The sequence below is a fragment of the Engystomops pustulosus genome, chromosome 4, assembly GCF_040894005.1.
Source record: "Engystomops pustulosus chromosome 4, aEngPut4.maternal, whole genome shotgun sequence".
Lineage (NCBI taxonomy): Eukaryota > Metazoa > Chordata > Amphibia > Anura > Leptodactylidae > Engystomops > Engystomops pustulosus.
In genome coordinates, this window is record NC_092414.1 from 214,219,943 (window position 1) to 214,237,790 (window position 17,848).

Genomic DNA, 17,848 nt, shown 5'->3' on the forward strand with positions numbered 1-17,848 from the left:
TATCTGTAGACACACCAAGATTTGAGGGACTCCTTTAGTTCAAGTACCAGTCAAAAGGGTCTTGGGTGCTTTTGAGTAGGTGTTAAGGTCCATGGAAGGAGAAGTCCAACCTACAGTGGAGCTTGGTGGCGCGGAGTTGAGGTACTTCTGCATCATAATGACTCATCGTTGTCTTCTTCAGTCCTGCACAGGTTGCTCCCCAGATGCTCCAAGTTACGATGACGATCTGGATTTGTCGATCATGATGGAAGAGGGAGGGGAGTGCCGAACCGGAGGAGAAGGGACCATGGGGGAGGCAGCGGTAACCGGCTGAAGATCTCCCCACACAACTCAACGACTATCCTAAGATGCCTTATGTATGACCAGAGACCCCCAAGCAGGACTGGTGGGAGGGAGTGATGTCAGGATCCGCGGCTCCTGTCTCTTCTGCTGAGACTCTGACAAGGGAACAAGGCCCCGAGGAAACGCCACGGGCCACAAATCCACAACTGCCGCGAGTTATCCGCCATCATTCTCCAAGACAGGGACAATGTGACGGGACAGGACGGACGTTCATCTTCTTAATATATTTTTTTATAATAATTTATCTTGGTCGTGTGTGCGGGACAGGGGGCGCTAGTCATGTCCTTAGTTCTCCGCTGCTGTACATAATAAAACCCTGATACGTTCTCTTTTTTATTCTCGTGGAATAGTTTATTATTATGATACAAAGAAGACGGAGGATTACAGTTCTTGCAGGACATGTCCTCACACTGCTGTGCTCTGTAGAGCCCCATTGCTCCGCCCCTCTGCTCAGCATAAGAGCTGAAATAGGCTCCTGGTTTGAGTATCAAAACAGTCATTCACTCAAGGTAGGAGGCTATAAAGCATTTCAGTGCACAGAGAACAGCAGTGTCAGGCTGTGGAAACATTCCAGAAGTTACAATTGTGTCTATTTTTAGTAGCAGCAGGACTGTGAAAAATGGTTTTATATTCCAGAATTAGTACTGGGGGTGGCTCCTCACACTGCTGTGCTCTCTGTAGCCAGTGTTAGGTATTGTCCCTGGAGATCTGTGTAATTAGACCATGGTGTATGCTGTTGTTAGTAGCAGCAGCAGGACTGTGAAATATGGATTTATATTTCACGATTAGTACTGGAGGTGGATCCTCACACTGCTGTGCTTTCTGCAGCCAGTGTTTGATATACCTGTATGTATAGATGTACTTTGTTGTTAGCAGCAGGACTATGAAAAACACATTATGTTCCAGGAGTGCATCTGCCTCAAAGGCACTAGTCCTCGCACTGCTATCCCCTACACTAAGCTTCTCCACAGTCTATAACCCTCTGCTTGAAAACGGTTTCATTAAAAGCTGTAGCAGGTTTATAGTTAAAATATACAACATTTAGACAATGCAGGTGGGAGGGCTTGTGTAGCACTTTAAAGCAGAAAACTAAACACAGCAGTGTGAGGACACGCCTCCAGTGCACTTAGAGAAATTTCAATCCTCAAATATAAATCCATATTTCACAGTCCTGCTGCTACTACTAACAACATACAAAAAAGGTATGATTACACATCTCTCCAGGGAAAATACCAAACACTAGCTGCAGAAAGCACAGAGCACAGCAGTGTGAGGATATTCCCTTAATGTACTTGGAGTAATATAACATTTCACAATCATGTACATTTCACAGTCCTGCTGCTACTAACCACATACACAAAGGTATAATTACACTGTTTTCCAGGGACAATACCCAATATTAGAATATTTTCACCCACAATCACAATATATTAAAAAAAATTTAAAATAATTTAATAAGTTATAAAAATTTTTTATCTAATAACATGATCGGTAATTAATTCCCTGAGTGATTACGCTCTCTGATCATGTGACACAGGGTCCGGGGCTCCGCCTCCTGGAGCTGTAGGCAGGTGAGGATGGGGGCTGCGGGTACTCGGGTGATGTACTCCCTATCACCCCGGGTGAAGCGCGTCAGCTGTGCCGATGCTGGGGGTGAAAAACGCGTGACATTTAGGTAATGATTAGGGGTCAGTTCCATGATGAAAGTTCCATTCGGATCTCACCTGAGGTCACGGCTCCTGCTGATCCAGAACACTGCCGAACTGTGAGGACTAAGGGGCGGGAGATGAGTGGGCGGGTCATCAAGAAGGTCACATGATCTGTCAGGGGGTCTCTGCTGTCCTCGTCACTCTGCAGGACACAAATGAGATAAACCTTACAAGAACCAACGACAATCACACATTAAGCAGGGGCGGGAACCTACCGGCATCTCACTCCGCCCCCGACTCTTGACTACCACCCTCCCCCTGGACAGGACACGCCCCTGCAGAGCCTCCCAGTGGCGACGGGAGATTCCCAGCATCAGGAAGATGGCCTCATCCTGCAGGTAGAGCTGCACCTCTCCAGATCCGTCCTCTGCTTTCACGCTGCAAGACACAAGAACGGGTCAGTCCACGCTGTGCGCTCCGCGGGTCCTCCATGGGGCAGTCACTATACACTTACCAGGCCTTGGCTCTGAACACCCCCGAATGAGAGGAGCAGGAGGGCGAGCGCTCACAGGCTCCCTGCGGGTTACATGTTAAAGAGAAGGCCCATTTACATTTTTACTCCAGAATTGTAGCTACACTTAGTGTCCTCTCACTGCTGTGCTCTGTGCAAAGAACTGCTCCGCAGCCCCTCCTAGATGCTATGATTGAAAGCTGTAGCTGTTACATACAATATCAGTTACTTACAGCACAGAAGCTGTAGAGCAGACCACTGCAAAGAGCTTAGTGCACAGCAGTGTGAGGACACATACCCAGAGCAATTCACAAGGGAATCTAAGAAGTTATTACCATAAAAAAGATAAAAAGTGTTAGGTACAGTCTCAGGACCATTGCGTATGCTGTCAGCATCAGCAGGACTGTGATATGGGTTAATATTCCAGCCTTAGTATTGGGGGGTGGATCCTCACACTGCTGTGCTCTCTGGAAACAACCCAGACCACTTGGAGAAGTTGCAATCTGAAGTATGCATTCATATATTGCCACAGTCCTGCTGCAACTAACAATTTACACAAACGTACCACCAGGGTCAGTACCCAACACTGGCTGCAGAGAGCACAGCAGTGTGAGGACACATCCCCACTGCACCTCAGCTACAATCCTGCAGTATATGAATGCAGATTGTAACAACTTACACATGTAGGATCACACATCCCTCCATGGGCAATACCAAACACTGCCTGTACAGAGCACAGGGCACAGAGCACAGCAGTGTTGGAACTTACCTGCATGAATGCGCTGCCACACGTGGAGCAGTCCCAGTACAGCGTCATACTGAGGACACAAGTCACAGAGCACAGGGTACGCCGAGGCGCAGGACTCCATGTCAGCTGCTTGAGCAGCACAAGAGGGGGCGCTGCGACTTCCTCCCTGCAAGCAGAGAACAGGGTTTCAGGACCTCTGATTTCTGTCAGTGAATAATGCGGGAATTAAATGTACAGAGAGGCCTAAGACTTCTCAAAGATGAAGGTTGGTTACAATTGTCTCCAGTCTGAAGCAACACATCAATAGATGTTATAGCCGTGCTGACACTTTGTTACAATGTATCAGAGAAGGTAAAAGCTACAAGCCTCATGACCAGGCAGAAGATTGATTTCAGCTCCTGCAGGTGCTCAATATTTTCCCATTCATTGTACGATAGAGAAACTACTTAATAAAACTTACAGATTCTCCGTCGGTGGCTTCAAGATGCTTATATGTGTGGTAGGCAAACTGCGGAGGTAGACACTGCCAGACCTGGGGGGAGAACAGAGACCACAGCAGAATAGTGAGTGCAGCTCTGGAGTATAATAGAGGATGTAACTCAGGATCAGTACAGGATAAGTAATGTCATGTATGTACACAGTGACTGCACCAGCAGCAGAATAGTGAGTGCAGCTCTGGAGTATAATAGAGGATGTAACTCAGGATCAGTACAGGATAAGTAATGTCATGTATGTACACAGTGACTGCACCAGCAGCAGAATAGTGAGTGCAGCTCCGGGGTATAATACAGGATGTAACTCAGGATCAGTACAGGATAAGTAATGTCATGTATGTACACAGTGACTGCACCAGCAGCAGAATAGTGAGTGCAGCTCTGGGGTATAATACAGGATGTAACTCAGGATCAGTACAGGATAAGTAATGTCATGTATGTACACAGTGACTGCACCAGCAGCAGAATAGTGAGTGCAGCTCTGGTGTATAATACAGGATGTAACTCAGGATCAGTACAGGATAAGTAATGTCATGTATGTACCCAGTGACTGCACCAGCAGCAGAATAGTGAGTGCAGCTCTGGAGTATAATAGAGGATGTAACTCAGGATCAGTACAGGATAAGTAATGTCATGTATGTACACAGTGACTGCACCAGCAGCAGAATAGTGAGTGCAGCTCTGGGGTATAATACAGGATGTAACTCAGGATCAGTACAGGATAAGTAATGTCATGTATGTACCCAGTGACTGCACCAGCAGCAGAATAGTGAGTGCAGCTCTGGGGTATAATACAGGATGTAACTCAGGATCAGTACAGGATAAGTAATGTCATGTATGTACACAGTGACTGCACCAGCAGCAGAATAGTGAGTGCAGCTCTGGAGTATAATACAGGATGTATCTCAGGATCAGTACAGGATAAGTAATGTCATGTATGTACACAGTGACTGCACCAGCAGCAGAATAGTGAGTGCAGCTCTGGAGTATAATACAGGATGTAACTCAGGATCAGTACAGGATAAGTAATGTCATGTATGTACACAGTGACTGCACCAGCAGCAGAATAGTGAGTGCAGCTCTGGAGTATAATACAGGATGTAACTCAGGATCAGTACAGGATAAGTAATGTCATGTATGTACACAGTGACTGCACCAGCAGCAGAATAGTGAGTGCAGCTCTGGAGTATAATACAGGATGTAACTCAGGATCAGTACAGGATAAGTAATGTCATGTATGTACACAGTGACTGCACCAGAAGCAGAATAGTGAGTGCAGCTCTGGGGTATAATACAGGATGTAACTCAGGATCAGTACAGGATAAGTAATGTCATGTATGTACACAGTGACTGCACCAGCAGCAGATAGTGAGTGCAGCTCTGGAGTATAATACAGGATGTAACTCAGGATCAGTACAGGATAAGTAATGTCATGTATGTACACAGTGACTGCACCAGCAGCAGAATAGTGAGTGCAGCTCTGGGGTATAATACAGGATGTAACTCAGGATCAGTACAGGATAAGTAATGTCATGTATGTACACAGTGACTGCACCAGCAGCAGAATAGTGAGTGCAGCTCTGGGGTATAACACTGGATGTAACTCAGGATCAGTACAGGATAAGTAATGTCATGTATGTACACAGTGACTGCACCAGCAGCAGAATAGTGAGTGCAGCTCTGGAGTATAACACTGTAATGTGGGATACCTGGAGACCTTCCTCTCTAAGCCGTGCAGCATTACTGTGGCCCCGGGCAGCAGTCCTAGAGGGTAGGGGCCCCCTGAGACATCCAGGTAGACGGCTGCAGATGATTGGCTCTGGGGTTGTGTCAGGGTCACTTTGATGGAGGCTCCGGGGGGCAGGAAGGAGTCTGCAGAGGAGGACAAGGCGTTATCATCAGACATGACCGGTCACAGGTGAGAAGATGGACCTCTCTTACCAGGACCTCTGTGAGCGCTGGAGGTCACTGTCCTCTGGGTGTCACACATGGCGCGGATGGACACAACACCGGTCACAGCCAGCAGGGCGGCGCTGCAGCTGGAAGACACAACATCTGTAAGAGGATGCAACACGGCAGCACTAGGCCTCATGTGCGGAGCCACTTACCTCTCTGTAAGTGCTTCATCTATAGACAGAGCGGCCGTCACCTGGGACGAGAGAGGAGCCGTCTAAAGAGACAGACGAGACACATCATCAGTGCACACAGCGTGGGGGCATCACAGACACCTCCTGACAACTTACCTCCACATCTTCTAGTGTCCAGCCTGCAGGGACCTGGAGACACCGAGGAGCAGAGACCAAGGAAGGAGACGACAGACGCTCAAATATCCCCCGGTCCTGAAACAAACGCACAATGTGATCACAGAGAGGAGGAGGAGCAAGGGATATGCCCTTCCCCCTGCAGGGTGATACAGGAGGAGGGGCTATGAGTATGCCCCTCCCCCTGCAAGTGATACAGGAGGAGCTATGAGTATGCCCCTCCCCTGGCAAGTGATACAGGAGGAGGAGCTATGAGTATGCCCCTCCCCCTGCAAGTGATACAGGAGGAGGAGTAGCTATGAGTATGCCCAGCCTCCTGCAGGGTGACACAGGAGGAGGAGCTATGAGTATGCCCAGGCCCCGGCAGGGTGATACAGGGGGAGGAGCTATGAGCATGCCCAGGCCCCTGCAGGATGATACAGGGGGAGGAGCTATAAATATGCCCATCCCACTGCAGGATGACACAGTAGGAGGAGCTATGAGTATGCCCACCCCCTTACAGAGTGCTACAGAGTGCTAGGAGGAGTTATGTAAATCTTACCGTCTCTCCTGTTGCGATCAGACGATACGATCTGTTTGTTTGGAGGAAAGGAAACCATCGCAGAGCGGAGGAGGAGAAGAGGAGAGTAACCTGCACAGGGACACCGGGTCAGCGGCAGATAACACAGAATTTAAGGACAATAGCTTATATGACCTCTGACCTTTGAAGCCTTTTTGTCTGAACTCCCGGCCTCCCCCGTGTCTCCTGGAGCCGCCTCCACCCATGAGGCTGTGGCCCGACACTGCAGCTCCGCGTCCCGACCGGGTCTCAGACATCTGCCCTCCACATCCTCTATCACTAGGAGGCGCCGCACCCACGACACCTCCAGCCGGGGCACCTTCACCGGTGGCTGAGCCTCAGGACCCGAACACGGAGAGGAAGAGGGGTGGGGGGAGTGCAGGACCCGCACATCCCGGGCCAGAAACACAGCGTACGTCCTAGAGGTATATACACATAGCACTGAGGAGGAGGAGATGGAGGTATATACACATAGCACTGAGGAGGAGGAGATGGAGGTATATACACATAGCACTGAGGAGGAGGAGGAGGAGATGGAGGTATATACACATAGCACTGAGGAGGAGGAGATGGAGGTATATACACATAGCACTGAGGAGGAGGAGATGGAGGTATATACACATAGCACTGAGGAGGAGGAGATGGAGGTATATACACATAGCACTGAGGAGGAGGAGATGGAGGTATATACACATAGCACTGAGGAGGAGGTGATGGAGGTATATACACATAGCACTGAGGAGGAGGAGGAGATGGAGGTATATACACATAGCACTGAGGAGGAGGTGATGGAGGTATATACACATAGCACTGAGGAGGAGGTGATGGAGGTATATACACATAGCACTGAGGAGGAGGTGATGGAGGTATATACACATAACACTGAGGAGGAGGAGGAGATGGAGGTATATACACATAGCACTGAGGAGGAGATGGAGGTATATACACATAGCACTGAGGAGGAGGTGATGGAGGTATATACACATAGCACTGAGGAGGAGGTGATGGAGGTATATACACATAGCGCTGAGGAGGAGGAGGAGATGGAGGTATATACACATAACACTGAGGAGGAGGAGGAGGAGATGGAGGTATATACACATAGCACTGAGGAGGAGGAGATGGAGGTATATACACATAGCACTGAGGAGGAGGAGGAGATGGAGGTATATACACATAACACTGAGGAGGAGGAGGAGGAGATGGAGGTATATACACATAGCACTGAGGAGGAGGAGATGGAGGTATATACACATAGCACTGAGGAGGAGGAGATGGAGGTATATACACATAGCACTGAGGAGGAGGAGGAGATGGAGGTATATACACATAGCACTGAGGAGGAGGAGGAGATGGAGGTATATACACATAGCACTGAGGAGGAGGAGGAGGAGGAGGAGATGGAGGTATATACACATAGCACTGAGGAGGAGGAGGAGGAGATGGAGGTATATACACATAGCACTGAGGAGGAGGAGGAGATGGAGGTATATACACATAGCACTGAGGAGGAGATGGAGGTATATACACATAGCACTGAGGAGGAGGAGGAGGAGGAGATGGAGGTATATACACATAGCACGGAGGAGGAGGAGGAGGAGATGGAGGTATATACACATAGCACTGAGGAGGAGGAGGAGGAGGAGATGGAGGTATATACACATAGCACTGAGGAGGAGGAGGAGATGGAGGTATATACACATAGCACTGAGGAGGAGGAGATGGAGGTATATACACATAGCACTGAGGAGGAGGAGGAGATGGAGGTATATACACATAGCACTGAGGAGGAGGAGGAGATGGAGGTATATACACATAGCACTGAGGAGGAGGAGGAGGAGGAGATGGAGGTATATACACATAGCACTGAGGAGGAGGAGGAGGAGATGGAGGTATATACACATAGCACTGAGGAGGAGGAGGAGATGGAGGTATATACACATAGCACTGAGGAGGAGGAGGAGGAGGAGATGGAGGTATATACACATAGCACTGAGGAGGAGGAGGAGATGGAGGTATATACACATAGCACTGAGGAGGAGGAGATGGAGGTATATACACATAGCACTGAGGAGGAGGAGATGGAGGTATATACACATAGCACTGAGGAGGAGGAGATGGAGGTATATACACATAGCACTGAGGAGGAGGTGATGGAGGTATATACACATAGCACTGAGGAGGAGGAGGTGATGGAGGTATATACACATAGCACTGAGGAGGAGGAGGTGATGGAGGTATATACACATAGCACTGAGGAGGAGGAGGAGATGGAGGTATATACACATAGCACTGAGGAGGAGGTGATGGAGGTATATACACATAGCACTGAGGAGGAGGAGATGGAGGTATATACACATAGCACTGAGGAGGAGGAGATGGGAGGTATATACACATAGCACTGAGGAGGAGGTGATGGAGGTATATACACATAGCACTGAGGAGGAGGAGATGGAGGTATATACACATAGCACTGAGGAGGAGGAGATGGAGGTATATACACATAGCACTGAGGAGGAGGTGATGGAGGTATATACACATAGCACTGAGGAGGAGGTGATGGAGGTATATACACATAGCACTGAGGAGGAGGTGATGGAGGTATATACACATAGCACTGAGGAGGAGGAGGTGATGGAGGTATATACACATAGCACTGAGGAGGAGGAGGAGATGGAGGTATATACACATAGCACTGAGGAGGAGGAGATGGAGGTATATACACATAGCACTGAGGAGGAGGAGATGAAGGTATATACACATAGCACTGAGGAGGAGGAGGAGATGGAGGTATATACACATAGCACTGAGGAGGAGGAGATGGAGGTATATACACATAGCACTGAGGAGGAGGAGATGGAGGTATATACACATAGCACTGAGGAGGAGGTGATGGAGGTATATACACATAGCACTGAGGAGGAGGTGATGGAGGTATATACACATAGCACTGAGGAGGAGGTGATGGAGGTATATACACATAACACTGAGGAGGTGATGGAGGTATATACACATAGCACTGAGGAGGAGGTGATGGAGGTATATACACATAGCACTGAGGAGGAGATGGAGGTATATACACATAGCACTGAGGAGGAGGTGATGGAGGTATATACACATAGCACTGAGGAGGAGGAGATGGAGGTATATACACATAGCACTGAGGAGGAGGAGATGGAGGTATATACACATAGCACTGAGGAGGAGGTGATGGAGGTATATACACATAGCACTGAGGAGGAGGAGGAGATGGAGGTATATACACATAGCACTGAGGAGGAGGAGGAGATGGAGGTATATACACATAGCACTGAGGAGGAGGTGATGGAGGTATATACACATAGCACTGAGGAGGAGGAGGAGATGGAGGTATATACACATAGCACTGAGGAGGAGGAGGAGATGGAGGTATATACACATAGCACTGAGGAGGAGGAGGTGATGGAGGTATATACACATAGCACTGAGGAGGAGGAGATGGAGGTATATACACATAGCACTGAGGAGGAGATGGAGGTATATACACATAGCACTGAGGAGGAGATGGAGGTATATACACATAGCACTGAGGAGGAGGAGATGGAGGTATATACACATAGCACTGAGGAGGAGGAGGTGATGGAGGTATATACACATAGCACTGAGGAGGAGGAGATGGAGGTATATACACATAGCACTGAGGAGGAGATGGAGGTATATACACATAGCACTGAGGAGGAGATGGAGGTATATACACATAGCACTGAGGAGGAGGAGATGGAGGTATATACACATAGCACTGAGGAGGAGGAGGTGATGGAGGTATATACACATAGCACTGAGGAGGAGGAGATGGAGGTATATACACATAGCACTGAGGAGGAGATGGAGGTATATACACATAGCACTGAGGAGGAGATGGAGGTATATACACATAGCACTGAGGAGGAGAAGATGGAGGTATATACACATAGCACTGAGGAGGAGGTGATGGAGGTATATACACATAGCACTGAGGAGGAGGAGATGGAGGTATATACACATAGCACTGAGGAGGAGGAGGAGATGGAGGTATATACACATAGCACTGAGGAGGAGGAGGAGATGGAGGTATATACACATAGCACTGAGGAGGAGGAGGAGATGGAGGTATATACACATAGCACTGAGGAGGAGGAGATGGAGGTATATACACATAGCACTGAGGAGGAGGAAATGGAGGTATATACACATAGCACTGAGGAGGAGGAGATGGAGGTATATACACATAGCACTGAGGAGGAGGGGGAGATGGAGGTATATACACATAGCACTGAGAAGGAGGAGATGGAGGTATATACACATAGCACTGAGGAGGAGGTGATGGAGGTATATACACATAGCACTGAGGAGGAGGTGATGGAGGTATATACACATAGCACTGAGGAGGAGGTGATGGAGGTATATACACATAGCACTGAGGAGGAGGAGATGGAGGTATATACACATAGCACTGAGGAGGAGGAGGTGATGGAGGTATATACACATAGCACTGAGGAGGAGGAGATGGAGGTATATACACATAGCACTGAGGAGGAGGTGATGGAGGTATATACACATAGCACTGAGGAGGAGGAGGAGATGGAGGTATATACACATAGCACTGAGGAGGAGGAGATGGAGGTATATACACATAGCACTGAGGAGGAGGAGGAGATGGAGGTATATACACATAGCACTGAGGAGGAGGTGATGGAGGTATATACACATAGCACTGAGGAGGAGGAGGAGATGGAGGTATATACACATAGCACTGAGGAGGAGGAGGAGATGGAGGTATATACACATAGCACTGAGGAGGAGGAGATGGAGGTATATACACATAGCACTGAGGAGGAGGAGATGGAGGTATATACACATAGCACTGAGGAGGAGGTGATGGAGGTATATACACATAGCACTGGGGGGGTGGTATATACACATAGCACTGAGGAGGAGGAGGTGATGGAGGTATATACACATAGCACTGAGGAGGAGGAGATGGAGGTATATACACATAGCACTGAGGAGGAGGAGATGGAGGTATATACACATAGCACTGAGGAGGAGGAGATGGAGGTATATACACATAGCACTGAGGAGGAGGAGATGGAGGTATATACACATAGCACTGAGGAGGAGATGGAGGTATATACACATAGCACTGAGGAGGAGGAGATGGAGGTATATACACATAGCACTGAGGAGGAGGAGATGGAGGTATATACACATAGCACTGAGGAGGAGGAGATGGAGGTATATACACATAGCACTGAGGAGGAGGTGATGGAGGTATATACACATAGCACTGAGGAGGAGGAGATGGAGGTATATACACATAGCACTGAGGAGGAGGAGATGGAGGTATATACACATAGCACTGAGGAGGAGGAGGTGATGGAGGTATATACACATAGCACTGAGGAGGAGGTGATGGAGGTATATACACATAGCACTGAGGAGGAGGAGGAGGAGGAGGTGATGGAGGTATATACACATAGCACTGAGGAGGAGGAGATGGAGGTATATACACATAGCACTGAGGAGGAGGAGGAGATGGAGGTATATACACATAGCACTGAGGAGGAGGAGATGGAGGTATATACACATAGCACTGAGGAGGAGGTGATGGAGGTATATACACATAGCACTGAGGAGGAGGAGATGGAGGTATATACACATAGCACTGAGGAGGAGGAGATGGAGGTATATACACATAGCACTGAGGAGGAGGAGGTGATGGAGGTATATACACATAGCACTGAGGAGGAGGAGATGGAGGTATATACACATAGCACTGAGGAGGAGATGGAGGTATATACACATAGCACTGAGGAGGAGGAGATGGAGGTATATACACATAGCACTGAGGAGGAGGAGGAGATAGAGGTATATACACATAGCACTGAGGAGGAGGAGGAGGAGATGGAGGTATATACACATAGCACTGAGGAGGAGGAGGAGTTGGAGGTATATACACATAGCACTGAGGAGGAGGAGTTGGAGGTATATACACATAGCACTGAGGGGGGGGGGTATATACACATAGCACTAGGGGGGGGGGGTATATACACATAGCACTAGGGGGGGGGGGTATATACACATAGCACTGAGGGGGGGGGGGTATATACACATAGCACTAGGGGGGGGGTATATACACATAGCACTAGGGGGGGGGGGTATATACACATAGCACTAGGGGGGGGGGGTATATACACATAGCACTAGGGGGGGGGGTATATACACATAGCACTAGGGGGGGGGGTATATACACATAGCACTAGGGGGGGGGGTATATACACATAGCACTAGGGGGGGGGGGGGGGGTACCTGCTGCGCTGATGATCCGGATCGTCTTTAACCCTTAGATACTCTGTGACCAGGCGATAATGTTGAACCTCGAGGACGCAGCCTGCAGGACACAAGACAAGTCACTGATGATGTCACACACAGGTCTATGACATCATCTCTCCTACATGTAAGGCCATAGGTCAGTAGTAGAGGTCGGAGGTCGCGTACCGATCCAGCAGAGGGGAGGGGCCGGTACCACCAGGCAGGTCAGGGAGAAGGACTGATCCTTTAATAGAAGAGACCCCGAGGAGGAGGCATGAAGGACCCCGAGGAGGACCTGGAGAGAGAAGATGGGGGTCACACACTGCAGAGGACCTCCCGGGACACCACACATCAGGTAGGTATTGTCCCTGGAGACATGTGTATGGTGTTAGGATTGCAATATATATATTTATTTCCCAGGATTGTAGATTATCTAAGTGCATTAGAGAAATATCCTCACACTGCTGTGCTCTGTGCTCTCTGCCACTGGCGTCAGATATTGTCCTTGGAGAGATGTGTATATTGTGAGTAGCAGCGGGACTGTAAAAAATGGATATATATTTCAGGATTTTTGCTTCTCCAAGTGCAATGGAGGTGTCCTCACACTGCTGTGCTCTGTGCAGCCAGTGTGGAGTATTGTCCCTGGCAAGAAGTGTGATCAGACCTTTGTGTATGTTGTTATTAGCAGCAGGACTGTGAAATATGGAAGTACAGTCCACAACTGTAATACTGGGGGGCGTGTGTCCTCACACTGCTGCGCTCTCTGCTGACAGTGTTAAGTATTGTCCCTGGAGATTTGCGTAATATGACCTTTGTGTAAGTTGCTGTTAGCAGATGGAGGACTGTGAAGTAAGGATTTATACTGTAAAGCTGTAGCCTCTCCTCACACTGCTCTTCTCTTGGCTCTCAGCATTGACCATGGCCACTCCCCTCTGCTCTAAGTAAGAGCTTCAACAGGTTTCTGGTTGAATAGTAAGTCAGAGAGGAGGAGTAAGTCAATGCAGAAAGCACAGAGCACAGCAGTGTGAGGACATTACCCAGTGCAATCCTGTCACATAAATCCTTATATCACAGTCCTGCTGCTACTAACAACTCACACACAGGTCTGATTCCACCTCTCTCCAGGGACAATACCTAACACATCCCTGCAGTCTGTACACATCCCTATTCCCAAGGGGCGGAATATGACGCAAAAACAAAAGTTATGCTCCGCCCCATCCCTCCTGGGGACATCCTTCTTCATTACCCCCATCTATGCCCCCCTGTAGGGTCGTGTACTCACGTGAGGAGGGGACAGGTCTGTAGATGTCAGGGATTGGTGGAACCAGTGCAGACGTCTTTGTGACTCCTCCCCTCGGGAATCGGGAGACGAGAGCAGAGACGGAAACGATGACAGAGGAGGGAGGCACCAAGGAGGAGGCAGCGGGGAGTACTAAGGGGTTAAAAGAAGAGGGGCTATCAGTACATCATGGCCGCCGACCTCTGCCCTTACCACAGACTTACCTCTCGTAGGGGACAGTCGTGTGGATCGGCCACCATCTCCTCCTGTAAGTCTCGCTCTCTCCTCCCATCGGGCCAAGAGCACAACAACCTCTGGGCGACGCTCTGCCCCCCTCCGCTGGGGGCTCGGGTGATGCAGCTCGCTCTGACCAGCCGGGGGCACAACCTACACGACAATAATATTACCAGTCGGGTAGTCAGGGCCCCGCCCCCTCAGGCTCCTCCCCCTCACTCACTTCTCCTGCAGCCGCTCCATGACGTGACACACCCACAGGTACTCGGGCAGCCGCAGGCGGTGGCGGAAGAGGAGGTGCAGGAAGAGGTTAGCGGATGCGGAGAAGAGCGGGCACGGGGTGTGGAGACGAGAGAACTGGCACACCCGCAGGCGACTCCGGAGACAGCACGAGAGGACCAGCGCCGGGAAGAGAGGGCTGGGAGACTGCTGCAGGTGGGCATCAAAAACCTGCAAACCCAGACATGGGGGGTGAGCGGGGGCGGGTACACGTCATGCCCCGCCCCTCACCCGGCTCCTCACCTCCACCCTGGCGCCCACTCTCAGGCCACGCCCTCCGTTCTGCAGCTGGGTGTAAGCCGTGCAGAGCAGCAGCGCCCCGTCCAGCTCATACAGGCCCGCAGAGGCGCTGCGCACCCTGGTGACCACCCCCTGGGAGAGAAGACACCTCATACATCACACAAGGGGTATGCACTACAACTCCCAGCAGCAATCACCCCCATCATCCTCACCTTGTAGGTTAAAGTCTTGGCCTCCTTGTGTCTTCTTGGCGCCGTCCTCTCCTGTGGAGGAGGAGGAGGAGGAGAAGGTCCGGGAGGAGGAGGAGAAGGTCCTGGCGGGGATCGTCCTCCTGAAAGTTCTTGTGAATTCTCCATGACGGGGGAGGAGGATAAGGAGGGAGAAAGCGGAGGGCGAGAGAAGAGACGGGAAGAGGAGGTCACAGCAAACACCCGCTGAGCAGAGCCACGAAGACACGACACCGCCAGCGAGGTCACTTCATACGTGGCACCGACCTCTAACGCCTGATACCACGAGAGCTTAGAGGGGACCTGCAAATAATAGTGTATGACATGAAGAGCCTGCCCCGCCCCCTGCAGGGTGATACAGGCAGGAGGAGGAGCTATGAGTCTGACCCTCCTCCTACAGGGGGATACAGGCAGGAGGAGGAGCTAAGAATCTGACCCTCCTCCTACAGGGGGATACAGGTGGAGCTTTGAGTCAGCCCGCCCACTGCAAAGGTGATACAGACAGAAGGAGGAGGAGCTATGAGTCTTCCCCTCCCCCTGCAGGGTGATACAGAAAGGAGGAGGAGGAGCTATGAGTCTTCCCCTCCCCCTGCAGGGTGACACAGACTCACCTGTACAATGATAGGTACAGACTGTTTTGTATCCTGAAGGAATAAGAAGAAGAAAGTCTTCCTGCGGATGGTGAGCAGTGAGGTGACAGATGACAGGTGACCCGTTACCGACACCCGGAATCCTTGGGGACGACTGCAAGGAAAGAGAAAATGTAAGAGAAGAGAGGCCGCCGCAGGAGGCGGAAGAGTAGGAGAGAGGCCGCCGCAGGAGGCGGAAGAGGAGGAGAGAGGCCGCCGCAGGAGGCGGAGGAGAGAGGCCGCCGCAGGAGGCGGAAGAGGAGGAGAGAGGCCGCCGCAGGAGGCGGAAGAGGAGGAGAGAGGCCGCAGCAGGAGAAGGAAGAGGAGGAGAGAGGCCGCAGCAGGAGAAGGAAGAGGAGGAGAGAGGCCGCAGCAGGAGAAGGAAGAGGAGGAGAGAGGCCGCAGCAGGAGGCGGAGGAGAGAGGCCGCAGCAGGAGAAGGAAGAGGAGGAGAGAGGCCGCAGCAGGAGAAGGTAGAGGAGGAGAGAGGCCGCAGCAGGAGAAGGAAGAGGAGGAGAGAGGCCGCAGCAGGAGAAGGAAGAGGAGGAGAGAGGCCGCAGCAGGAGAAGGAAGAGGAGGAGAGAGGCCGCAGCAGGAGAAGGAAGAGGAGGAGAGAGGCCGCAGCAGGAGAAGGAAGAGGAGGAGAGAGGCCGCAGCAGGAGAAGGAAGAGGAGGAGAGAGGCCGCAGCAGGAGAAGGAAGAGGAGGAGAGAGGCCGCAGCAGGAGAAGGAAGAGGAGGAGAGAGGCCGCAGCAGGAGAAGGAAGAGGAGGAGAGAGGCCGCAGCAGGAGAAGGAAGAGGAGGAGAGAGGCCGCAGCAGGAGAAGGAAGAGGAGGAGAGAGGCCGCAGCAGGAGAAGGAAGAGGAGGAGAGAGGCCGCAGCAGGAGAAGGAAGAGGAGGAGAGAGGCCGCAGCAGGAGAAGGAAGAGGAGGAGAGAGGCCGCAGCAGGAGAAGGAAGAGGAGGAGAGAGGCCGCAGCAGGAGAAGGAAGAGGAGGAGAGAGGCCGCAGCAGGAGAAGGAAGAGGAGGAGAGAGGCCGCAGCAGGAGAAGGAAGAGGAGGAGAGAGGCCGCAGCAGGAGAAGGAAGAGGAGGAGAGAGGCCGCAGCAGGAGAAGGAAGAGGAGGAGAGAGGCCGCAGCAGGAGAAGGAAGAGGAGGAGAGAGGCCGCAGCAGGAGAAGGAAGAGGAGGAGAGAGGCCGCAGCAGGAGAAGGAAGAGGAGGAGAGAGGCCACAGGAGGAGAAGGAAGAGAGAGGCCGCAGCAGGAGAAGGAAGAGAGAGGCCGCAGCAGGAGAAGGAAGAGAGAGGCCGCAGCAGGAGAAGGAAGAGAGAGGCCGCAGCAGGAGAAGGAAGAGAGAGGCCGCAGCAGGAGAAGGAAGAGAGAGGCCGCAGCAGGAGAAGGAAGAGAGAGGCCGCAGCAGGAGAAGGAAGAGAGAGGCCGCAGCAGGAGAAGGAAGAGAGAGGCCACAGGAGGAGAAGGAAGAGAGAGGCCGCAGCAGGAGAAGGAAGAGAGAGGCCGCAGCAGGAGAAGGAAGAGAGAGGCCGCAGCAGGAGAAGGAAGAGAGAGGCCACAGGAGGAGAAGGAAGAGAGAGGCCGCAGCAGGAGAAGGAAGAGAGAGGCCGCAGCAGGAGAAGGAAGAGAGAGGCCGCAGCAGGAGAAGGAAGAGAGAGGCCGCAGCAGGAGAAGGAAGAGAGAGGCCGCAGCAGGAGAAGGAAGAGAGAGGCCGCAGCAGGAGAAGGAAGAGAGAGGCCACAGGAGGAGGAAGAGAAGAGAGGCCGCAGGAGGAGGAGGAGAGAGGCCGCAGGAGGAGGAGGAGAGAGGCCGCAGGAGGAGGAGGAGAGAGGCCGCAGGAGGAGGAGAGAAACCGCAGGAGGAGGAGGAGAGAAACCGCAGGAGGAGGAGGAGAGAAACCGCAGGAGGAGGAGGAGAGAAACCGCAGGAGGAGGAGGAGAGAAACCGCAGGAGGAGGAGGAGAGAAACCGCAGGAGGAGGAGGAGAGAAACCGCAGGAGGAGGAGGAGAAGGAGAAGAGAGGCCGCAGGAGAAGGAACAACAAGAGGAGGAGGGGGAA

The 17,848-nt window shown here is 51.2% G+C and overlaps 2 protein-coding genes across 5 annotated transcripts in view; one reads left to right on the forward strand and one right to left on the reverse strand.

Annotated features, from left to right (window-relative positions):
- PER1 (period circadian regulator 1) overlaps positions 1-676 on the forward strand; it is a 27,414-nt gene extending 26,738 nt beyond the window's left edge. For all 3 annotated transcript variants that reach the window (XM_072149895.1, XM_072149896.1, XM_072149897.1), the window contains one exon: positions 182-676. In XM_072149895.1, coding sequence (XP_072005996.1) covers positions 182-313 — 132 coding nt within the window. In that variant the 3' untranslated portion in view covers positions 314-676. The remainder of the gene's footprint in view (positions 1-181) is intronic.
- CTC1 (CST telomere replication complex component 1) overlaps positions 674-17,848 on the reverse strand; it is a 20,116-nt gene continuing 2,941 nt past the window's right edge. For both annotated transcript variants that reach the window (XM_072149899.1, XM_072149898.1), the window contains 20 exons: positions 15,765-15,897; positions 15,139-15,456; positions 14,930-15,058; positions 14,631-14,857; positions 14,398-14,560; positions 14,177-14,326; positions 13,081-13,189; positions 12,892-12,973; positions 6,707-6,983; positions 6,547-6,636; positions 5,988-6,083; positions 5,853-5,914; positions 5,686-5,783; positions 5,454-5,616; positions 3,711-3,782; positions 3,272-3,416; positions 2,506-2,567; positions 2,267-2,429; positions 2,067-2,193; positions 674-1,989 (listed from right to left, as the gene is read on the reverse strand). In XM_072149899.1, coding sequence (XP_072006000.1) covers positions 1,838-1,989; positions 2,067-2,193; positions 2,267-2,429; positions 2,506-2,567; positions 3,272-3,416; positions 3,711-3,782; positions 5,454-5,616; positions 5,686-5,783; positions 5,853-5,914; positions 5,988-6,083; positions 6,547-6,636; positions 6,707-6,983; positions 12,892-12,973; positions 13,081-13,189; positions 14,177-14,326; positions 14,398-14,560; positions 14,631-14,857; positions 14,930-15,058; positions 15,139-15,456; positions 15,765-15,897 — 2,818 coding nt within the window. In that variant the 3' untranslated portion in view covers positions 674-1,837. The remainder of the gene's footprint in view (positions 1,990-2,066; positions 2,194-2,266; positions 2,430-2,505; positions 2,568-3,271; positions 3,417-3,710; positions 3,783-5,453; positions 5,617-5,685; positions 5,784-5,852; positions 5,915-5,987; positions 6,084-6,546; positions 6,637-6,706; positions 6,984-12,891; positions 12,974-13,080; positions 13,190-14,176; positions 14,327-14,397; positions 14,561-14,630; positions 14,858-14,929; positions 15,059-15,138; positions 15,457-15,764; positions 15,898-17,848) is intronic.